We start from the raw sequence: 19,411 nt of genomic DNA, 5'->3' as shown, positions 1-19,411 counted from the left end.
TACGGCATTTTAAAGTTCAATTTAGTTATCATGAGTATATTTTTTTCATTCAAGCTCAGTTTAGAGGTTTGTTTATAACTGCTTTATTGTTACATGTGAAGATTCAAATTGTTCCTGAGACATACACCCATCCATGCACACACCCACACAAGCACCTCCCCCCCCACAAGCACACACACATGCACCCACACATACACATGCATATATACATATACATACTCATATAGTAGAGCAGGATGGGAAGCAAATGATAAAGACACAGCAAAGAGGTAAACAGAGTCAGGATGAAGAGAGGACATAGTTACCGCTATAAATATCTGTCAGTCTTTTTAGGACTGGGCCACAAAGCAGGTGTTTAGCAACATCAGTAAAAGAAAACCTGATTTGGACTGGCAGCACCCTGAAGTATAAGCCAGCTATTATTTCAGAGAAGTAACATACTGAATAATGAGATCATGAGGAAGTTACTTTCTGAGACTTTGGGGTTTTGTACCATCACTTTGTAGTGATGATAGTGATGCCTCAGTATATTGTATTGTACAGTGTGTACGTGTGCTTCACTGTTTCTATGTGAAGTCAGTTTTCCTGGACTGTCATTCCTCAACAAAACCAGCAGATGGCAGTTTGGAATCATCCAATTTGAAATAGTTTTCTGTTTGTATTTGTTTCCATGTAAATGTATAAAGGTTGATATGGAAATGTCCCTAAATGTATGAGCCTATAATTGGAAAACAATCCCTTGACTTTAAAATAATCTTTTTTGAAAAGAAAGAAAAAATTCAAGTTTGTATTCATATTCTTTGGTTTTCTGAAATTGCAATCAACTTTACTTTTGAAGATTTTTAAAAAAGAAAATATAAAAAAGCAAGAGATGAGGTTGCTCTATGGATCATTGTGACTTTGAGGAAGATAATTATCTGGGAAACAGTTTTTTTTTTTCCTTTTTTGTATGAACACAGAGATAGTGATCAGGATTTTCACCGAGTTGTTATGGGTTTGGACTGGGGTACTGGGAATACGAATGGCTTCAAGATTAGACCTTTTCATAGTAGAGGAATCTTAAAATCAGGCTTGGATTTGGGTTAATTGTCTAACAAATCATTTGCTCTAACTGGTGGAACAGGAATTATTTGTTAAGCAGCTTTCCTTGTTGAATTGGCACAGCTTCAGAAGAGACCATGAGCAGAATTGCTGCTCTTCCTCTCACTGCATCCGGTGGGCGTTTGTGCATCTGGCAGGCATTTGTTCTGCGAAGTTGTAACTAAAGAGCTCACTCTTGCACGAGAGCCTGCTAATCCTCTCTGTTACTCTAGTTGTAGTGTCTGCTTTCTGTGTGAGCACTTGGTTAAGAATCTCAGCATTGAGTATACCTCTTCAGCATACTTGACTATATTTTCAGTCGTAGGTATAATTGTTTTCTGATACTTAGTAACATTCTTGTGAGTCATAGCTTCAGTACTTTACAAGCTTACACTTTTGTGGTTGCACAGCCTGTGCTCTGCTCAGCCCCACTAGGTTGAAATCAGGGATGTCCGGACCATCTTCCCTTCTGGAGCATGGGGTCTTTTGTTAAGTTCAGACACTTGATATGAAATTCACAGTGTGCTCCGGGGCTGAGACTTCTGTTTGCTTGTTGACTGCTGGAAAGGGCTGCTCTGTGCTGTTGAAGGTGCCTGCAGTTCCCCAGTATGTGGCTTCTCTGTACCCTCACAGTTTTCTTTCAGGACACTTTGTATTGGGTTGGGTTCACTAGATTCAGCTTTCTCATGATTAATTAATGATTCTGTGATTAGTAACCAACTATAGAGTGATATCTCACCATGTCAACAAACATTCCCCACCTGTACTGGGAGAAATTGCCCAAGGAGTACATATGGGATTTGGGAGATTCCTAGAGAACGTCATAGGATTCTGCCTACCCCGACAGCAAGCCTGTTTGTTGTCATGGTTCAAGTAAAATAAACTCAGTGACAGACATTAGAGCTCGAGATAGCCTTCTTTACAAGATGCAGTGTGCCCCACCCCGTCTTCCTTGATACATCATTCTGGCATCTCTCCTGTTCCGGCTTTAGGGATGAGACTGCCAATGTGACTTATATGTCATTTGGCATAAATTACAAGTTACTGGGCCAGAGAGGAGACAAACTATGTTAAGAAATGAACAATTTTTTTCTTCTGGAGCCTGCTCCGTTACACGAGCATTTGCTGAACTCCAGTTTCATTTGATGTGAAGAAACTACAGAGGTCAGATTGACCGTACTGCCTTCCTCCTGCTTGCCCGATCTAAAGCTTCACTCGGGAACTGGAAGTCTGTTCTTAGGAACCCTTTGTGCTGGTTGTTTTCATAAAGAAACGTAGAGCATTTTCCCAGCTGGAAGGTGCCTATCACCCCTTACCTTGGTGCAGTGCCTGCCATTCAGTCCTGGGCCTTAGACCCGAAGGGATTGCACCGCTGGCTAATCTCACAGATTTGAAGGGATTGCACCGCTGGCTAATCTCACAGATTTGATGGAGTCCTCTCCCTGTCGGCTCTACCAGGTTTGCACACTGCTGCCGTCTGTCTGCCTTATTGGAGGAAACCACTGGTTCCCCACCCCAGTACAGTCCCTGCTTTTCCTTGTTACTGCAGCTTCTTCTCCTGCTCTGCATCCATCCGACCATTCCTGGGCTCCTCACACAGGAGGGCACGACCTGCTGTCCGTGGAGCGAGCCCACTCACTGCTTCCTCTGCCTCCTTATTTTTCACTCCGGCTTCCTTGCTTGCTTCTGGATTTCTGTTTCCTTACTTTCCCAGTAAACTGCATCATTCCCTGCCCCTCGTACTTCACAGAGCATTCTAATAACCTCTTATCCTGGGTTTTGTTTTTCTTCTAATGGTTTAGGACCTTCTTTATGATGTGCAGGTATTGTCACTTTGAGATCACCTTGCTGTCACCAGACTAGGGAAGGTCATGATAATAGTCTTGGTCTACTAGGCTCATCTCTTGATTGTCTCTGTCCCCAGTCATAGCCTTCAGTGGGCCTGACTCTTCTGTGTGGACCTGGCTTCCCAGTACTGCTCTCTCCTGACTCAGCCATAGAGTGCCAGAGCAAGCCCGGCCTGCTGTGCCTCTGGCACGTCTCTGTTGATGCTTCGCCTAAGAAGTTGTTCTCCTTTTCTTTTCTGTGTTATCGTCTTCTCATGTCTTTGCTTCCAAGTTATTTCTACTTATTTTTAACTCATCACTCCAACAAATCTTCACACACTTGAAATTTGTGAGTTGAGGAAAAGGCCACTGAAGTTCACCTGGTCCTTCCAGACTCTCTTGAGACAAGAGATCACCACCCTTGGACAGCTAGTTGTTCTTTAATTTTTTTTTTTTTTTTTTTTTTTTTTGGAGAAACTTGCAGTGTTTGGTTTGTATGTGTAGAGGTAGATTTGGGAGTCTAAGCAATTGTGCTTTTCTAAGTGATTTCGGGGGTGCTCAGGGTAGTTTCATTTTATTACTTTCCAAATTTTCAGTTTCATTTCCTTCTGATTTTGAAAAGGAAACAGGAAGAGCGAGTCCAACAAGTACGCAAGAAATTGGAAGAAGCACTGATGGCGGACATCCTGTCCCGGGCTGCTGACACGGAGGAGGTAGACATCGATATGGACAGTGGAGATGACGCTTAAGAATATGATCAGGTCAGCAAACACAGGCGCAGAGACCGGCGGCCGTTTCCCTTCGTAGTTTGCTCAACACTCTAATGTAGTTTGTTCCCCTCATGGGTCCTTCATGTGTCCCCCTCTGTATTTAAGGACCCATAAGTTATTACATCTGTCCTGATTCTCTGAGGACATTCTTGCCACATAGCTACCTACAAGGGATCTTTGGTGTACTTCATATGGTTTTGATCAGTGGTGAAAAAATGCCGATGATGTTCTGAGAGAAAGCAGAGGAAAGAGGAAGGGACTCTTGGGTTCAGAGGAATGGCTGGCCCCACTGGCCTACAAAGGGATGGCATGCTCTCCTTAGAATTATAGCAATAAGATGAGCAAAATCTTCCCCGTTAGGTAGATCCTTCATACCACACGTTAGGTACAGAACAGGCAGAACGGTGACAAGTATAACATGAATTTTCCTTAAAGATGCAAATGTAGGCTCTGTTTTGTTGAGTGCTCACACTCTGTGGCGTTGATCTTGCTTTCCAGCCCTCACTTGTGTTTTGGCAAGATCTGTTTTAATTCTTGCCATCCTATGCCAATGACTTGTTCCCTCTGAACCCAAGTCTCAGAGGGAGAGATGGCAGAGCAGAACACGATGCCAAGGCTCGGCAAAGTTACTCTGAGGAAGGATCTTTTACCTTGATAATAAAGGACGAGTGGAATTGAGTCTTGAGGAACATAGGTGGAAAGTGGCTTGCTTAGAGGGTTAACAGAGAGAAGGTTTGTTTCTTCAGAGAGAAGATGAGAGGTTGGAATGTAGAGAGTGGGGGAGGGCAATGTGTGGGCAGCAGGTCTAATCAGGAAGGCCTGTGAGTCAGTCAGGACTTCTTGCAGAAGGTATGATCATATTTGCTTATTTGGCTTGGAGTAGAGAAAACTTGGAGGCAAGAAGACCAGTTGAGATGTTGCTATGGTCGTCCAGTGAGGAACAGTGGTAGCTTTCTGAAGGTGATAGGAGACACAAGCAGGGAAGGGTAGATTTGAGATACGTATTTGGTGGTAGAATCAGCCTGATTGGTGGTTGATTGGAAGTGAGCTTGAGACAGCAGTGGAGAGAATCAGGCTTCCACTGGAGCAGCTGCCTGGAAGTCCTGTTCGCCAGAGGAGCACAGATAGGGAGCTGAGAAAAGATGGGTGTAATTGTTAGTACTTTCTTTGAGTGCCTCTCCTTATTTTAATAGTGTCCAGTACTGTGATCACTGCAACCAATATATAATATAATATCTGCTGTTTACATGTCCAGGACAGCAAACATCAGTCACGTCATTTCCTGACCAGAAGCTTAGTTTAGATCCAGTTTAGTCCAGTTTTAAATGTTTTATGTCCTTACAAGGAGAATCTGGTTCAGTCGTGTTTTAAACTATTTATTTACTCGCTGAGGCTAGGAAGACACTGTGGAGACAGCTAGATAACAGGCAAGGCTGGCTAGCTTCACTTGGCTCATAACAGATGAAGTCTTCTAAGATTTGGTTTCCTGGGCATGCTAGCCTTCTCATGTTGGCGCTCTCCCTAATATTCTGTATATGCAAGAATGACACACATTTGTTTACTTAGGTTATTTATTTAGTTAAGCAACATGCCGGGATCTTCTGTATTACTTACATGTGTACTTATAGATAGGTCCCCAGGTTATCAGACGTTTTAGGAGCGATTGTGGGAAGGAGACAGTGACAAGCATGGCTGAAACATGCAGCTGTGAGTTTGCAGCTGCACAGTCATCTCAGGTACGGCCACAAATGCTGTAAAGTCAAGTCAACCACTTGGAAGCACAAGAAATCATTATTAGGTAGAATTTTCTCAGAAATATGTTTGGGTTTGGCTGATATCTGCTAGGATGTTTTATTTATGTGCCCTGTAAGTTTCCTTTCTATGCTGGTTTTGCTAATTGTAGACCAGAAACATTGTATAAGCAGTAATATGTATGGCAGTGAACTGGGTATAAAGTCACCAGGATGACATAGTAGAGTATAAAGGATTCGGTGACTTCCGGTCTCCAGCCATCCCCATCCATTCCTGGAGCTCAGTCTCAGGACTGTACAGATGGGATTCTCAGTGAGTCTTACTGACCTTTCACCTAAGAAATCTTTGTTCTTCTGTCTCCATAGGTAACTTTCAACTGACCGTCCCCAAGAGCAAATTGCTAGAAACGGATTGAAAACATTTCCACCGGGTTCCGCCTGTAAGAAAACAGTGTACCTGAGCACATAGAGCTTTTTAATAGCACTAACCAATGCCTTTTTAGATGTATTTTTGATGTATATATCTATTATTCCAAATGATGTTTATTTTGAGTCCTAGGACTTAAAATTAGTCTTTTATAATAGCACGCAGGACCCTTAAAATGAAGTGGAGCTTCTGATGCCAGGTGCAATCTACTGGAAATGCAGCACTTACGAGAGATATTTGTTCCCCCACAGTTTTAATATAAACCAATCAGGAGAACCAGATACGTTCCCAATTAAAGATTATTATGACTTCACTGTATATAAGCAGATTTTTATACTTTATTGAAAGAAGATACCTGTACATTCTTCCATCATCACTGTAAAGACAAATAAATGATTATATTCACAGACTGATTGGAACTTTTTCTGTTAAAGAATACACACTATAATAGCCCCGGATAGCACTCCTGATCCATGCTCAACTTAGACCCTCGCCTTAGCTTGGAAATGGAGCTGGTGTATTGCAGTGCGCCTACAGACTTCTCTCTGTAGGGATTGTCTTGCCAGAAGCTTCACATTGTCTCCTGCCATCCAGTTTTCTTCTTTTCTTCTCTTGCCTGTGACTAGGACTTTGAATAGTGCTACAAAAGTAAGGCTCGTTCTTCGTGTGACACAAGTTAGCAATACCAGGCCCCATGGGTGCTGCCCGATAGCTTCCTGAGTCTGCAGAGCACTTGAGATCCTTGCGCAATGAGCCGGAGTGTGAAGCTTTACTAATCAGTATCTGACCAAAGTATTAATTATTTTCTTTTGTTTGAAGCCTGACTTTATTACCACTGAAATAGCTTGATATTTATTTATTAAAACTGGCATTAAATTATTCAGTGAGTTTTTAAATTAAAACATACTTAAATTGATCTGAGCCAAAGACAAGAGGGAGTGGCTATAAGGAAATTGTGAAAAATGGAGGCACAATAATGTTGCTTTATAGGGATAGTTGATGTATTTGTGTATTTATGTTCACTTTAAACGAGCACTCATGTTAAGCATACATGAGTCCCTACGTTCAGATCCCAGCACCAAAAAACCACCATCACCAAAAAACAATAAAATTAGACCTGAAGTAATGTAGTCAAGGTGTGACCACCTGTGCTCCTGTGTCACCTGCACCCTTTATTACCCCAGGGGAGAATGGAGCAGCAGGATTGCCCAAGCTTTCCAACTGGGTGTTTGGGCTGCTCTGGTTTTGGAACTTTATTGCCAAACTGTAACAATACTTCTTGGAATTTCTGGTTACCAAATTTATATGTGTGAGCCTTAGGCCCCCATTTTCTGGAAACATCCCTGCTGGTAGATGAATGGCAGACTTGCCAGCTCTGGGAGGATTGTAGCCAGAGGATCCCAGCTGGCGGCCATCAGAGTGACTCAGGCTAAGAATGTTGGAGTTAACACTGACATTTCTTAAAGAGCTAGTGTTACTATTGGAATGGCTTTCCAAAAGCTGTTCTTCCCCTACCCCAAACCCCAACTCTTTACATACAGCTACGTCTTGAGATCACGTTTTGGCAATCATATATTCTTTTTACAACAGAATCTAACCCACCATGCAAACTTCTGTAAAGAGACTTTTGAAGCAAACTGACAGTGACCATACCACAAAGCTTCAGTAGTTATTCCCTGTGTCCTTCACTCAGGTAGACACAAAGTGTAAAAGCCATTATAAAGCTGTGTCTTAGTGACCATCGCATGAGGCTGAGATGTTTCCAGTATACCCACAGGACTTGTCTGAAATTAAATTCATCATTTTATCACAACCCGCCATCATCTTGGATTCTTCAACTTGGCTCAAAATCAACTTCAGCTGGACAAGACAGAGATACAGGGACGATGCTGGATATTGCTCATTCCCCTGCTTGCAGCATCTTAGTCCTGTTACAAGTGCTGAGGTAGCCACACCCCTCCCATCCTTCCCTCCACAACCACTAAGTTCACAGGAACCTTCTTCCCTCCCTTTGGACTTTTGAATAGCTTTCCCCTTTTCCAGCTGTTCCCTGTCCCTTCTTCTCTCTATTCCCCCGCTTTTGTCTCCAGAGATAGTCTCCAAAGAAGCAGAGGTGATCACGTCCCTTCCCTGCTTAGAGTTCCTCATGCCTTTAAATGCAGGTTCAGGTGTCAGAGCAGGAACTTTGCAGTTAGGGAGCCTGTCAGGGCCCTCAGTCTCCTTGAGTTCTTCCCTCGGTGATACAGGAATAACAATACCTACCTCATAGAGTTGTGAGGATTCCGCCAGATGCTGTTGGCCAGGTGCTTGGTACAGCGCCTGGCACTTAGCGGCACACTCGGGAGAATGCTGTCACCCACCGTCCTCCCCGTTACTTTCAAGAGGTGTTTGTCGGTAACCCTGTCTTCGTAGCTCTGTTTTCAGTACCCCATTTCTCTGTAGAGAATTCTGAAACCAGTTTGATTTGTTGATTCTGTGTCTCTTTAGTAGAATGTAAGCTCGAGGAGAGCAAGGCTGTTTTCTGGTACAGCCCCAGCCCTTAGCCTATTGCACGTAGTCAGCCCCGCCCTGCAGCTGTCCCCACTGCCTTTCCCTTCAAGAAAAGCCACATCGCGTCTCCCTTGAAGTTCTGCTGGGCCTCAGTGTCTGTACCCCTGTTACTCCTGCCTACCTGTCTAACACGGCAAGTTCCTGCTCACGGAGAAGTGTAAGCTCAGTGGCGACCTCGTCCTGCTGTTGCCCCCATTTTTCCAGGCAGATGCTCTTCTTCTTGTCTGAGTTCTCACTGTATTTTGTAAATACCTCCGCGGAGGCACTTTATTGTATTGTAAAAAATGTTATGCATGTCTGTCTCTAGTATGATCTGTAATCAAAGTAAAAGCGGAGCTGGTGTCTTTCCATCTTAAGCCCCCCCAGGGCCTTGGACAATGCCTGGAATGCGCTTGTCAGTAAGGATTTGTTGACTGAGTTTGTGTGTGAATAAAAGACTCATGCAGGTAGAAAACAAGTTTTTATCAAGACAGAGTGCCCAATGGCTTCCAAAAATTTTTTTCTTTACAAAGCATTATATAATCTCTTTGAATGTTATAATGTTTAAATTTTAAAAATAATACAAGTTTAATATAGATCTTCATAAATGTTTGCAAAAGATATCAAAAGCTTTGTGATCTTTCAAATGCTATAAGAGTTCAAAATAAATATTTGCACTATTTCCATAGTGAATGCTATGAGGAAATGTACAGCAATAAATTTTGAAGCTTTAAAAAAATATTTGTGTAAATCATCGTCTATAACTTAATCCATGAAGGACAGCTGTGGCTCCTGGCCACGAAGGAGTTTAGACTGGGTTGCAGGGCCCGAGAGCTTTCAGAGTGTAACTCTTACACCCTTCACCACAGCTGAAGCAACTAGTTGCTCAGGCCTTCTGCTGTGCCTGGGAGTTCAAAGGACTGTCTGGGGCCCCCTAGGGGCAGAAGAGAATACTGTGACCTCAGGAGACTCCCTGCCTCCTAACTTCAGCAGGGCTGTCCAGTTCACTTCAACCTCTGGGATGGGTGTGTGTGTGTGTGTGTGTGTGTGTGTGTGTGTGTGTGTGTGTGTGTACGTGCATGCGTGTGTGTACATATGTGTATACAAATATGGATACCTATAATAATCTATCCACCCCATACCATCCTCCTCCCAAATACATTTCAGTTGCTACAGAGTCCACAGGAAGGAACAGGTGTCAATTAATCCAGGGTGTGCCCTGCAGAGTTGGGACTTGGAATCGAGGTGATTAACCTGCATGTTGCACAGTCTGAAACATGAAAAACATTTTAAATTGTACAGAGTATATGTTCTTTTGTAATAATTATCTTTTAGTTTACTTTTTAGAGAGGTGATAAGTAGAAACTATATTATTTCTTACATTTATATAACTTTTTACAACTTAACACTTTCACCACCATCTTTGAAGTTTTAACTGTATATTTTTATTTTCTTTTAAGAGTTAAGCAATCTAAGACCCAGACTCATAGATGATTTATGGAAATTAACATGGGGGAGGCAGTGGATTTGAATAGAGCAGTCTGTTTCTAGAAGTATCCAGCCTCCACATTGTCTCTGCTCAGGCTTCCAGCTCTCTGACAAGAGCAATGCATTGTGGGTACTGTACGCCTGAAAGCTGGTGCCAGGTAGAGGGATTCTGCAGCTCCTGGATGAGACTAGCCTCGCATTGATAAATCTTTACAAGGATGATTTTTAACCTTAGCATAGTTGTTCCTGCACAGAATGTTGGCGGTTATTTTTATGTGGGGTTTAGAGTACTATTGCTGATATTTTCAGGTTTTGCCAACTCTCTGAGTTCCGTGGCAGTATGTAAGTGAGCCATAAACCCCAACGAAAGAGTGATGGAAGAATATTTAGGTTGTGTATGCATATAGGACGTGCACGGACTCATTCGTGGAGAGCAGGAATACATATATCCCCATATATCTGTTGGGGATTTTCTATGTGTAAGTGTTTTCCTATGCACATGTCAGCAGAGAGGCTCACGGGGACAAGTTGTGAATAAACCTAAGCTTGGGGTATATGCTTTTATCTTGAACAGATATTAAAGGGATTTGAGGGCACTGCTTTTATGGAGAGCTTCATTTTGTTTCTGGAGTCAAGGAGGCTGCCAGTGTGTTGCCATAGCGAGTCGTCCTCCTGAGGCCATTTCTGTCCCCTGGGAAATGCTCAGTGGGGAATGAAACACAATGAGCCCTCAAGGGTTGGGGCTGGGAACCATCAGGGTTGGGCCAGGGATTTCACTCTGTCTCATAGTCAAGCGCATTTGTATCTTAATTTCTGCCTTCATTCAGTGGACGAATACTGCAAGCTTATCTCATGTCCCACACATGCGAAAATATTTTATGAATGCTACCAACTTCTTCCTTATAAACAAAACAAAACAAAGCCCAAGTAAATTAAAGCCAAAGACCAAACAGCCCCAAGAGATTTTTCAAGGGCTGGGACTGCTTTTGGGGAGAGATTGCTTTTTTAACTTTGATTTTTATCGACTGGGTGTATAGTCCTTTCACCGAGAGAGAACTTGAAGTCGGGGTTTGTGTATGATTTAAGGAGCTGTCAAAGTGATAGTAAGGCACAGTGTGATATAAAAAAAGATCGCAGTCCCAACAAGTTGTATGAAAGTGGAGTCGTTAGAAACTTGTGAGAAACCCGACAGTTGACACATGGTGAAATGTGCAATTAATTACGGGATGACTTCATTTTAAAGAATCTAATGTGTGTGTGTGGGGTATGTGCGCCCATGGGCTCTGACCTCTAACCAAAAAACTTGGTTATCATTGATACCTAATTAGTTTTCTTCAATAGAGTCTCACTGGGTATGTTAACTGTACTTCAGGGTGGGCCCCATGCCCAGCAGTAGGACCTCTAAATAAAATCGGTGATGCTTTTGTATTTTGTACACTTTGTGTCTCAGACTGCTTTGGTTAGGCATGTTTTGTTTTTCTGGCTTTTTGTTTCTGTATTTTGGTTTCAGTTTTTTTTGGGGGGGGGCTTGTATGTGTGCTGTTTCTCTTTATCTGTTTGGGTCTTTTGTTTGAAAAAGGGTGTGGCCTAGTGGTGGTGGTCCCTATCTTTAATCCCAGTATTTGGCAGGCAGAGGCAGGCTGATCTCACGAGTTCAAGGTCAGCCTTGCCTAGAGAGTGAGTTCAAGGACAGCCAACACAGAGAAAACCTGTCTTGAAAAACCAAGAGAGAGAGAAAAAGTGTGGAAGTGGGTGAATGAGGAGGTAGGCAGGATCTGGGAAGACCTGGGGGAGGAGAAAAAGCATGATCAGAATATATTGGATGAAAAACATTTTTTTTTTCAATAAAAAAGTCAAATTTGTGTGTGTTTCTGTATCTCTGTGTGTTTGTGTGTTCAGGTACCTATGCTTCTGCATGCATATCATGGTATATGTGAAGATGTCAGAGGACAACTCTTAGGATTTGGTTCTCTGCTTCCATGATGGCATCTGGGAATTGAATTCAGATCATTAGCCTTGTTTGGTTGAAGCTGTTCCTTGCTGGTCTTCCCTCCCCACCTCTTACAGCTCCTTTCTTTCCCCCTCTGCCCTCCCCTATTATAGGGTGACTTAATATAATGTTGAACATGAGGAACCAGTATTGTGGCTGTGATTATAAGGAGGAAAAAAAGAAACCCAACCCACGAATGTGACTTTATGGTACAAACTAGAAGGTTGCCACTGCTGTGAGGAGGGGGTAAATTAGTCACCTAACACGGAACCGCAAACTCCTGAGAAACAGTATTACTCAGTGAGTTAAAAACAAACTCAGCCCTCCTGAGAGTCACTCAGTGAAGTGTCACTGGGTCACCTTCCCACCAGGGTGACAGACTACCTGAGGTAATCAGTTTTGCAAACGGTGGGGGCGGGGAGTGTGCTTGGACTTGTCGTCCTTGTCTTGCAGGTCTTAGCTCTTGGGCCTTTGTTGTTGGTACATGTTTGTATGGTGGGGGACAAGTGGTGAGGAGACTGTCCATTTCATAATGGCTGGGAGACAGAAGGGGGTCAGGATTCAGGGGTCCCCTTCAAGGGTGACATCCCCAGTGACTGGCTTCTAGGCCTCTAAAGATATTGCCTGCTCCGGCAGCCCTATGGGCTGGTGAGTGAGATTTGGGGAGGACACATAATCAACTGTAGCACTAACGATCTTTGATTTCTTAGAAAATTAATCTCCTTATAATTTGTTACCATAGTCTTAACATCAACACACAAGAAGAAACAAGCCGGTTTTGAAGAGGGAAGATAATTCTAGCTACTCGGAGAGTTTCCCTGACTCAGAATCTCAGAGGTTTAGGGAAGAAAAATGTACACTCAATAACTAAGGGCTTTAAAAACACAACATGATTACTTGGTATTCTTTGATTCAAATGCGCAGACTAAACTTAGCTTCTATCCCCAAATAAAAACAAAAACTTCTTATCTTTTCTGTGTGACCAAAACCAAGAACAAGTATAAAAGGCCAACAGGAGCCCATGTTCTCAATGATCCTTTTAAGTCCTCGCTCCAGTCTTAACAATATTTCGCATACTGCTTGTTAAATAACTGCTGCAAGAGTCCTTGCCTTTAGGCTTAAGAAAACAAGTGCTAACTGTCACGTGAATTTAAGGTACAGTTTTGAACTCTAATCGGCATAGGAAATCTAATTGTCATGACTTCACAGCTGTGCACAGCTGCTGCTCACATGCAGGGCCTTGTAACCCCTCCCTGCCTGGACTGCAGTGATGACATTATCTGTACTCTGCCTCCAGCTTTTCTTCTGTCTCTGTCTCTGTCTCTCTCTCTTATCTATGTAGCCATGGCTGTTTTAGAACTCACTCTGTAGATCAGGCTAGCCTTGAACTCACAGAGGTCCGTCCGCCTGTTTCTACCCCCCCCCCCCACGCTGGGATTAAAGGCGTGTCCACCACTGCTGGACTAGCCTCCCGATTTTCTAGCCTTCATTCCAGTCTATGTTTTCTCACCAGATCTTTCTCATATACTCTTTACGTTGTCTACTCTCCTGGCTCGTACTTACAGCTTTTATCCTTTTGTGGCAGCTTTTATCCTTTTGTGGCAGCTTTTATCCTTTTGTGGCGGCACTGAATTCCTCAAACACTTTGCCTGTCCCCACACCTTCATATCTCATTGGCTAGAATTGGGTAACGTGCCCACTGCTAAGCGAGTCACTGAGAAAGGGGTTTGGAATTACCCTGACGGCTGAGATTAATCACGGGTGTGATACGGCGGTTGGGGAGGCAACCACAGCACCTGTTTCCACCTTCTCTTTTGAGCTGCCTAACTGTTCTCTTGGGCCACATTTTCCCCACCACGGTGCTGCTATAGTTCATCATTTATTGGTAGAAGTACCTCTCTTTTTTTTTCAGTCTGCCCCAGCCCTACATTTTCTTTAAGCCCAAGGGCACTGCCTTTCTTTCTCAAATAGCTTATAAAGGCCTCTCCCCCCTCTTTCCCATCTGTCCCTTCTCAGCAGCGTGGGTCTTCCCATCACATTTTATGTGACTGCGTTTGCCAGATCTCCAAGTGTTTCTCATATGAGCAACACTAAGTTCCTATAGGACTTGCCGTTTGAAAACTTGAAGGTGGAGGCCTGTAGAAGACCGTCTTCCTCTTGCCACCAATTTTAAGTCTAACTCGCTCTGACAATTTGCTGCATGGATTGAGAATATTCCACTAAAAGCTGTAATGTTTCTTGTTGCACACCGGGGAGCATCTGTAAGGGTTTGGGCACCCTCCACTAGCCTCTGTGAGAATTACTACTCACCTGGACCTGGAGAAATCCATGTGGAACAGTGTGAACCAGTACTGGTCACTTGATCTGTGGCCTGCAGTGTTTTCTCACTGCGGCTTCACTGTGTGGGCATCGTTAAGTGTGGGGCCGATGCCTCATGTGGTTGAGTTTTGTCTCCAGGTTGACTTGTTACTGTGTAGCTCAGAGCCTCACCATAAGCTGGGTAGTTTGTTTTTCTCAAGTGGCTGATGACTACATGGTTACTCTGACGTACGGTTGGCTAATTGTAAAATTCACTGTGATCAGGCTCTACCCCAAAAAATAGTGTTATTAGACAGGCGCCAGGAGCCTTGCTCCTTCCTGCCAAAAAGCCAACCATGAAAGCCAGTCCTCTCTTTGGGTAAGGCATGTTTTTAAACTGAGTATTTTGTGATATAGGTGTTGGTAGCAGATGCTAACTTGGCTATTCCTAGGGGCTTCAACAAGACACTGTTGATAATCAAGCTACTATTTAAATATTATGGCAAAGCCATACTTAAGGAAGAATTGGCATCTAGTACTATTCCACCAAAGCTTTCCCTGTCAGTTCCTCTCTTCCCATGCAGGAATATATCTTCTCAGTGATTTCTTAAAAAAAAAAAAACCCACAAGAATTTTTTGTTCTTTCACCATGAATTATAACAATTAGGATGCAATAATTTTATTTTTTCTTAATCTGGAACAAAGAAATGGTTTGATACTAAATATCAAGGGCAGAGTATCTTATGCACTCTTCACCCCCAGGTAAAGAGCAACAAAAATCCCCATTTAACTTCAGCACTAATACTTCATGATCACAGCAATTCGAGACACAGGTATTTCCTCTTCCTCACCTTTTAAATCCAACCAACTTCCATATTGCATTAGCATCTTCTTGATTCTCGTCTTGTGACTACTTAACGAGATAAGGGCTTCAGAATAGGAGGACAGATGTTCACATACATTGTTTCTATAGTCATTATATCTGGGAAGGCCTGGGGTTCCAAAGTCAGCATAAAAGTCAGAATCAATCTCTTACCCCTCTCTCCTTCCTACCTACTGTCCTAGAAAATTCTCTAATTTCCTTTAAAGCATACAGTACAGTTTGGCACCTCTAACTACAAAATACTCCCAAATTTTAGTCTAAAATCATGATTCTTAATCTAGGGCACTTGCTCCCTCCCTCTGAGGGGAGGTTGGGCAACACCCAAACATTTTTGGTTATTACAGTTGGGGAGGAAGGGTGAGGCTGTTTATTACCCCATCGAGCAGACCGAGGCCAGGCGTGTTGCTAAGAATTCTACAATGCCTGATAAGTGTCAATTAAGATGAACCCCGTCTCAGAGTGTTTGTTTTAAAGGCTACATGGAAATGTCTGAGCATCTGTATAAATGTTAACCTCTGGAGGTATATAGCGGTACGTGGGTGCAGAGTTCTAAAGTCCTCTTGGATTCCTGAGGGGGCAAAATACCATTCTGGCTTGAAAAATGCATACTTACTTTTCAAATGACAGACGAAGATTTGGGGGGACTGCTGCTCAGTTCTGAGTGCTGCTGAGTCGTCCTTTCTTGTCCGCTGTGCCTGCACACCACTGCTCACCTCCCCAGCATCTCCTCATGCTATTTTATCTACCTACTTCCTGCCTCAGGGACTTGTCCAGCTTCCTGTTGTACTTCCCCCGGAATGTCATTTGAATAGAAGCAGGCTGTGTAAATCTATACGCATTCTTCTACTCACCATGATATTTTTGAGAATAGTGTGATCTATTGAAAGTCATTATTATATTCTGCTCTCACCACAACTAATAGCAATACATTCTAGAAGATTTATTTATTGCTAAGAGGATCAAACAAAGGAAGAGCTTGGTGCTCTGTGCATAGCAAAGCCCCAGATTCACTCTAAGTCAAATCCACACAGAGGTAACTTAGCCATCCCACATTTTGCTTTACTGTGCACTTATTCACCTTAGTTTATGCTGAGAATTGTGTTAGAGACGGTCATGAAAACAGGAAGTGACTATAAACAAAAGCCACTTCCCAGCATCATGGCCAGGGACCATCAGGAAACTGTCACCCAGCTACTGAGTGAAAGGACTTAGCGATAGGACCATTTCTCAGAGACGTAGACAGTGTCTGAAGCAAATTCTGGTTAGACATCCAGAGGTCAGATACTCCAGTCGACAGGGCAAGCATGATTGGTGTGTCTAGGGGATGGGGCATAGTGTGTGGTTGGGGAGGGGAGGAGACAGGCATGCTAGGTGACCCACAACTTGGAGGGCTCCTCTTTCCTCTTCCATCTGCTCTGACCTCCTTTCCTTGTCTCAGATTCTTCCTCGTTCTGTTTTCCTGAAATACAATACTCCGAGAGATGCTGTACAACCGTTTCTCCACTAAAGTCTGATCCCCTCTGACCTTTGCATCTCATGTCGCAAATGCCCTGTAACTTAGATCTGGGCATTAAATTACAATAATTTTGAGGCAGGTATTTGCTCCAGGTTGCTTTCGATGGCTCTGATAGATGCCATGACCAGAAGCAACTTGGGGAGGAGATGCTTTCTTTAAATTTACAGATCCATTGTCAAAGGAAGCCAAGGCAGGAACTCAAATCATGAACCCGGAGCCAAAACCACAGAGGAATGGGGCTTGCTTGTTTGCTTGTTTACTGCTCAGTTAAACTTAGCACATCTCAGGATTATCTGCCCAGGGATGGCGCTGCCCATAGTGGGATGGAACCTATGATATCTAAATGAAGACAATTCCTTGGAGACAAGGCCACAGGTCAATTCAATCTGGGCAGCCTCCCAACTGAGACACTCCCCACTCCTCCAAAGCTTTGGGCTCTGTTAAGTTGATTGTGATAACTAAGTAGAGCAAAGTTCTGTGTAATTTTATTCCTATGCAGTCCCACCCTGTCTCGTTTTCACATGAGCCAACAAATATTTATTCTCTGGAGTTCCGTTTATGAGTCAGGATCACGGTTATGAAGTGTAGGCTGCCCTTGAACTCACAGGCAATCCGTCCCTCTGTTTCACCTCCACAGTGCTAAGACTGCAGTTATATAGTGTATACCATGCCTAAATTCACCCCAAGATTGGCAGAAATGTACAGTAAGTAGCTATTTGAATTTTCGTGTGAGTGGCAGGCAAGCAAGTATTATCAAAAAGTCTTATCTCCTCCTTTTTTGAATGATGCTTTAAAAGTTGTGTTGGATAAAACAAGCAAGTCATAAAAGTACAACTATCTCATGAATACCTTGACCTGTTAAATGAGAGAAGGAACGTTGGATGGGGACTGTTAGGGGAATAGGGAAGGGGTTACTAGGGAGTTATTGCTTAAACTATTAGCTTGGGAAAATAAGAGTCTGGGGTAGAGAATGGTGATTGATGGTTGTCTTCTACAGATGGGATGTAGTGTATCCTCCCCAGGCCAAATGTTAGGGGAGGTTTAGTCCCCTGAGGGTGATATGGAGAACTGGCAGGAGCTTCCGGTCTGGTCTGTGGGGCCTAGGAGAAGGCTGTATGTCATGGGGCGGGGCGGTACTTAAAGGGGATAGTGGGACCCAGCCTCCTCTGTTTCTCAGCCATCATAATGTGCCAGCTTGCTTCAGCATCCCTATCTTGCTATGCTACCCTGCTGTAAGGACAAAAGCAACGGAGCCAGTACCTAAAATAAAGCCGTTCTCCCCATCAGTTGTCATCTCTGGCATTTGTTAGCAACACAGTCGCACAGCACCACCAATGTTCCTAGGCCTGGTGACGTGCGTGTGCACCACAGTGATGAAAACAGTGACCTTTATCTATACATGCTTCCTCATGATCATAAAAACGAAAAGAGCTGGGCCAGAGAAGTAGGAGCATTGTCCCTAGACTAATTCAGCATAACACGAGAATACTGTTTCCTAATTAGTCAGGACCTCTGTGGGCCAGAGAGGAGAGAAATAAAACGTCTCAGTGGAGATATAACTTGATCCTGGTATTTGATTTCACATTTTCTTATTGAGCATCTTCAAGTGATGTTTTCTTTTTTTTTTTTAACATATTTATTTTACATCCTGCCTCAGTCTCCCCTTCTCCCATCCCCCCTCTGTTCCTACCTTCCAATTTATATTTCCTGTGTTTCAGTTTAGGAAAGGGCAGGTCTGCCATGAGTGTCAACAAAACATGGCATATCAAGTTGCAATAAGATTCAGTACCTCCCCATGTGTTAAGGCCGGGCAAGGTGACCTGGATTGAGCAGAAAGGTTCTAAAAGCCTTTAAAAAAAATCGGAGACAGTCCCTGTTCCCACCGTTAGGAGTTCCACAAGAGGACCAAGCTACACAACTGTTAACATATGTGCAGAGGGCCTAGGTCAGTCCCGTGCAGGCTCCCTGGTTGTCAGTTCAGCCTCTGGGAGCCCCTATGAGCCCAGGTTTGTTGATTCTGTGAGTTTGCTTGTGGTGTCCTTGACCGCTCTGGCTCCTATAAGCCTCTCTCCTTCTTAAGCAGGGTTCTCTGAACTCTGCCTGATGTCTGGCTGTGGGTCTGCGTCTGTTTCCGTCAGTTTCTGGATGAAGTCTCTCTGATGACAACTGGGGCTAGGCACCAATACGATCACAGAAGAGGGCCAGTTCAGGTGACGTATTTGCTTTTGCTGGGGGGGGGGGGGGGGGGTGTCTAAGCTAGCCTCTTCCTAGTAGGTTTCTGGAAGATTCCCTGCAAGAGGTTTTTACCTGACCCTCAAATAACCCCCCTTTCCAGCAGTCCTTTTCAGTGTTCTCCCTGTCTGTCCCCACCCATCAAAGGGAACGTTTCCTTATCGAGGGGCTTCATAGGTTGTGTTTAGCGTTTCTTGGTGATTGAGAATTAAGTAGGGGTAGGCTTAGCCATCTGCTGTACCACAGACAGCTGACCTGACATTTTCTAAATGAATTGAGAAAGTGTGTGTGGCTTTTCTCATTTTACATTCACTCTCCAGAGAGATCTGGCTTACGGCTGTCAAATGTGGAACTTACAACTCCTAAGAGAACATTCCTTACTACATACATTTCAGTCATAATTTTCTACTTCTTTTGTGACAACCAACCAGTTTCTTTGCCTTCTGGGATGGTTTGTGGTGTGGTTTGTGGTTAAGGCATAAGGAAAAAACAATGCTGAAGTTTGATTGCTTTCTCTATGGTGATCCTAAATAATGGAAAATTGTCAATTTGGTCTAAAAAATAAAATATAACTAAATTTAATGCAGTTTTTTTTTTAAAGAGATAGCTAATTTGAGAACT

At 43.4% G+C, this 19,411-nt stretch overlaps 1 protein-coding gene across 1 annotated transcript in view; it reads left to right on the top strand.

The window, feature by feature from the left end:
- Window positions 1-6,263, top strand: part of Mbd2 (methyl-CpG binding domain protein 2) — a 53,103-nt gene extending 46,840 nt beyond the window's left edge. The window contains exons 6-7 of the mRNA XM_050121707.1: window positions 3,529-3,667; window positions 5,794-6,263. Coding sequence (XP_049977664.1) covers window positions 3,529-3,655 — 127 coding nt within the window. The 3' untranslated portion in view covers window positions 3,656-3,667; window positions 5,794-6,263. The remainder of the gene's footprint in view (window positions 1-3,528; window positions 3,668-5,793) is intronic.
- Window positions 6,264-19,411: the final 13,148 nt, after the last annotated feature.

The sequence above is a fragment of the Alexandromys fortis genome, unplaced genomic scaffold (assembly GCF_014885135.2).
Source record: "Alexandromys fortis isolate MF-2015 unplaced genomic scaffold, M_Fortis_MF-2015_v1.1 scaffold_202, whole genome shotgun sequence".
NCBI lineage: Eukaryota > Metazoa > Chordata > Mammalia > Rodentia > Cricetidae > Alexandromys > Alexandromys fortis.
The sequence above is the reverse complement of the archived record's forward strand: the minus strand, read 5'-3'. Positions and strand labels throughout refer to the sequence as shown.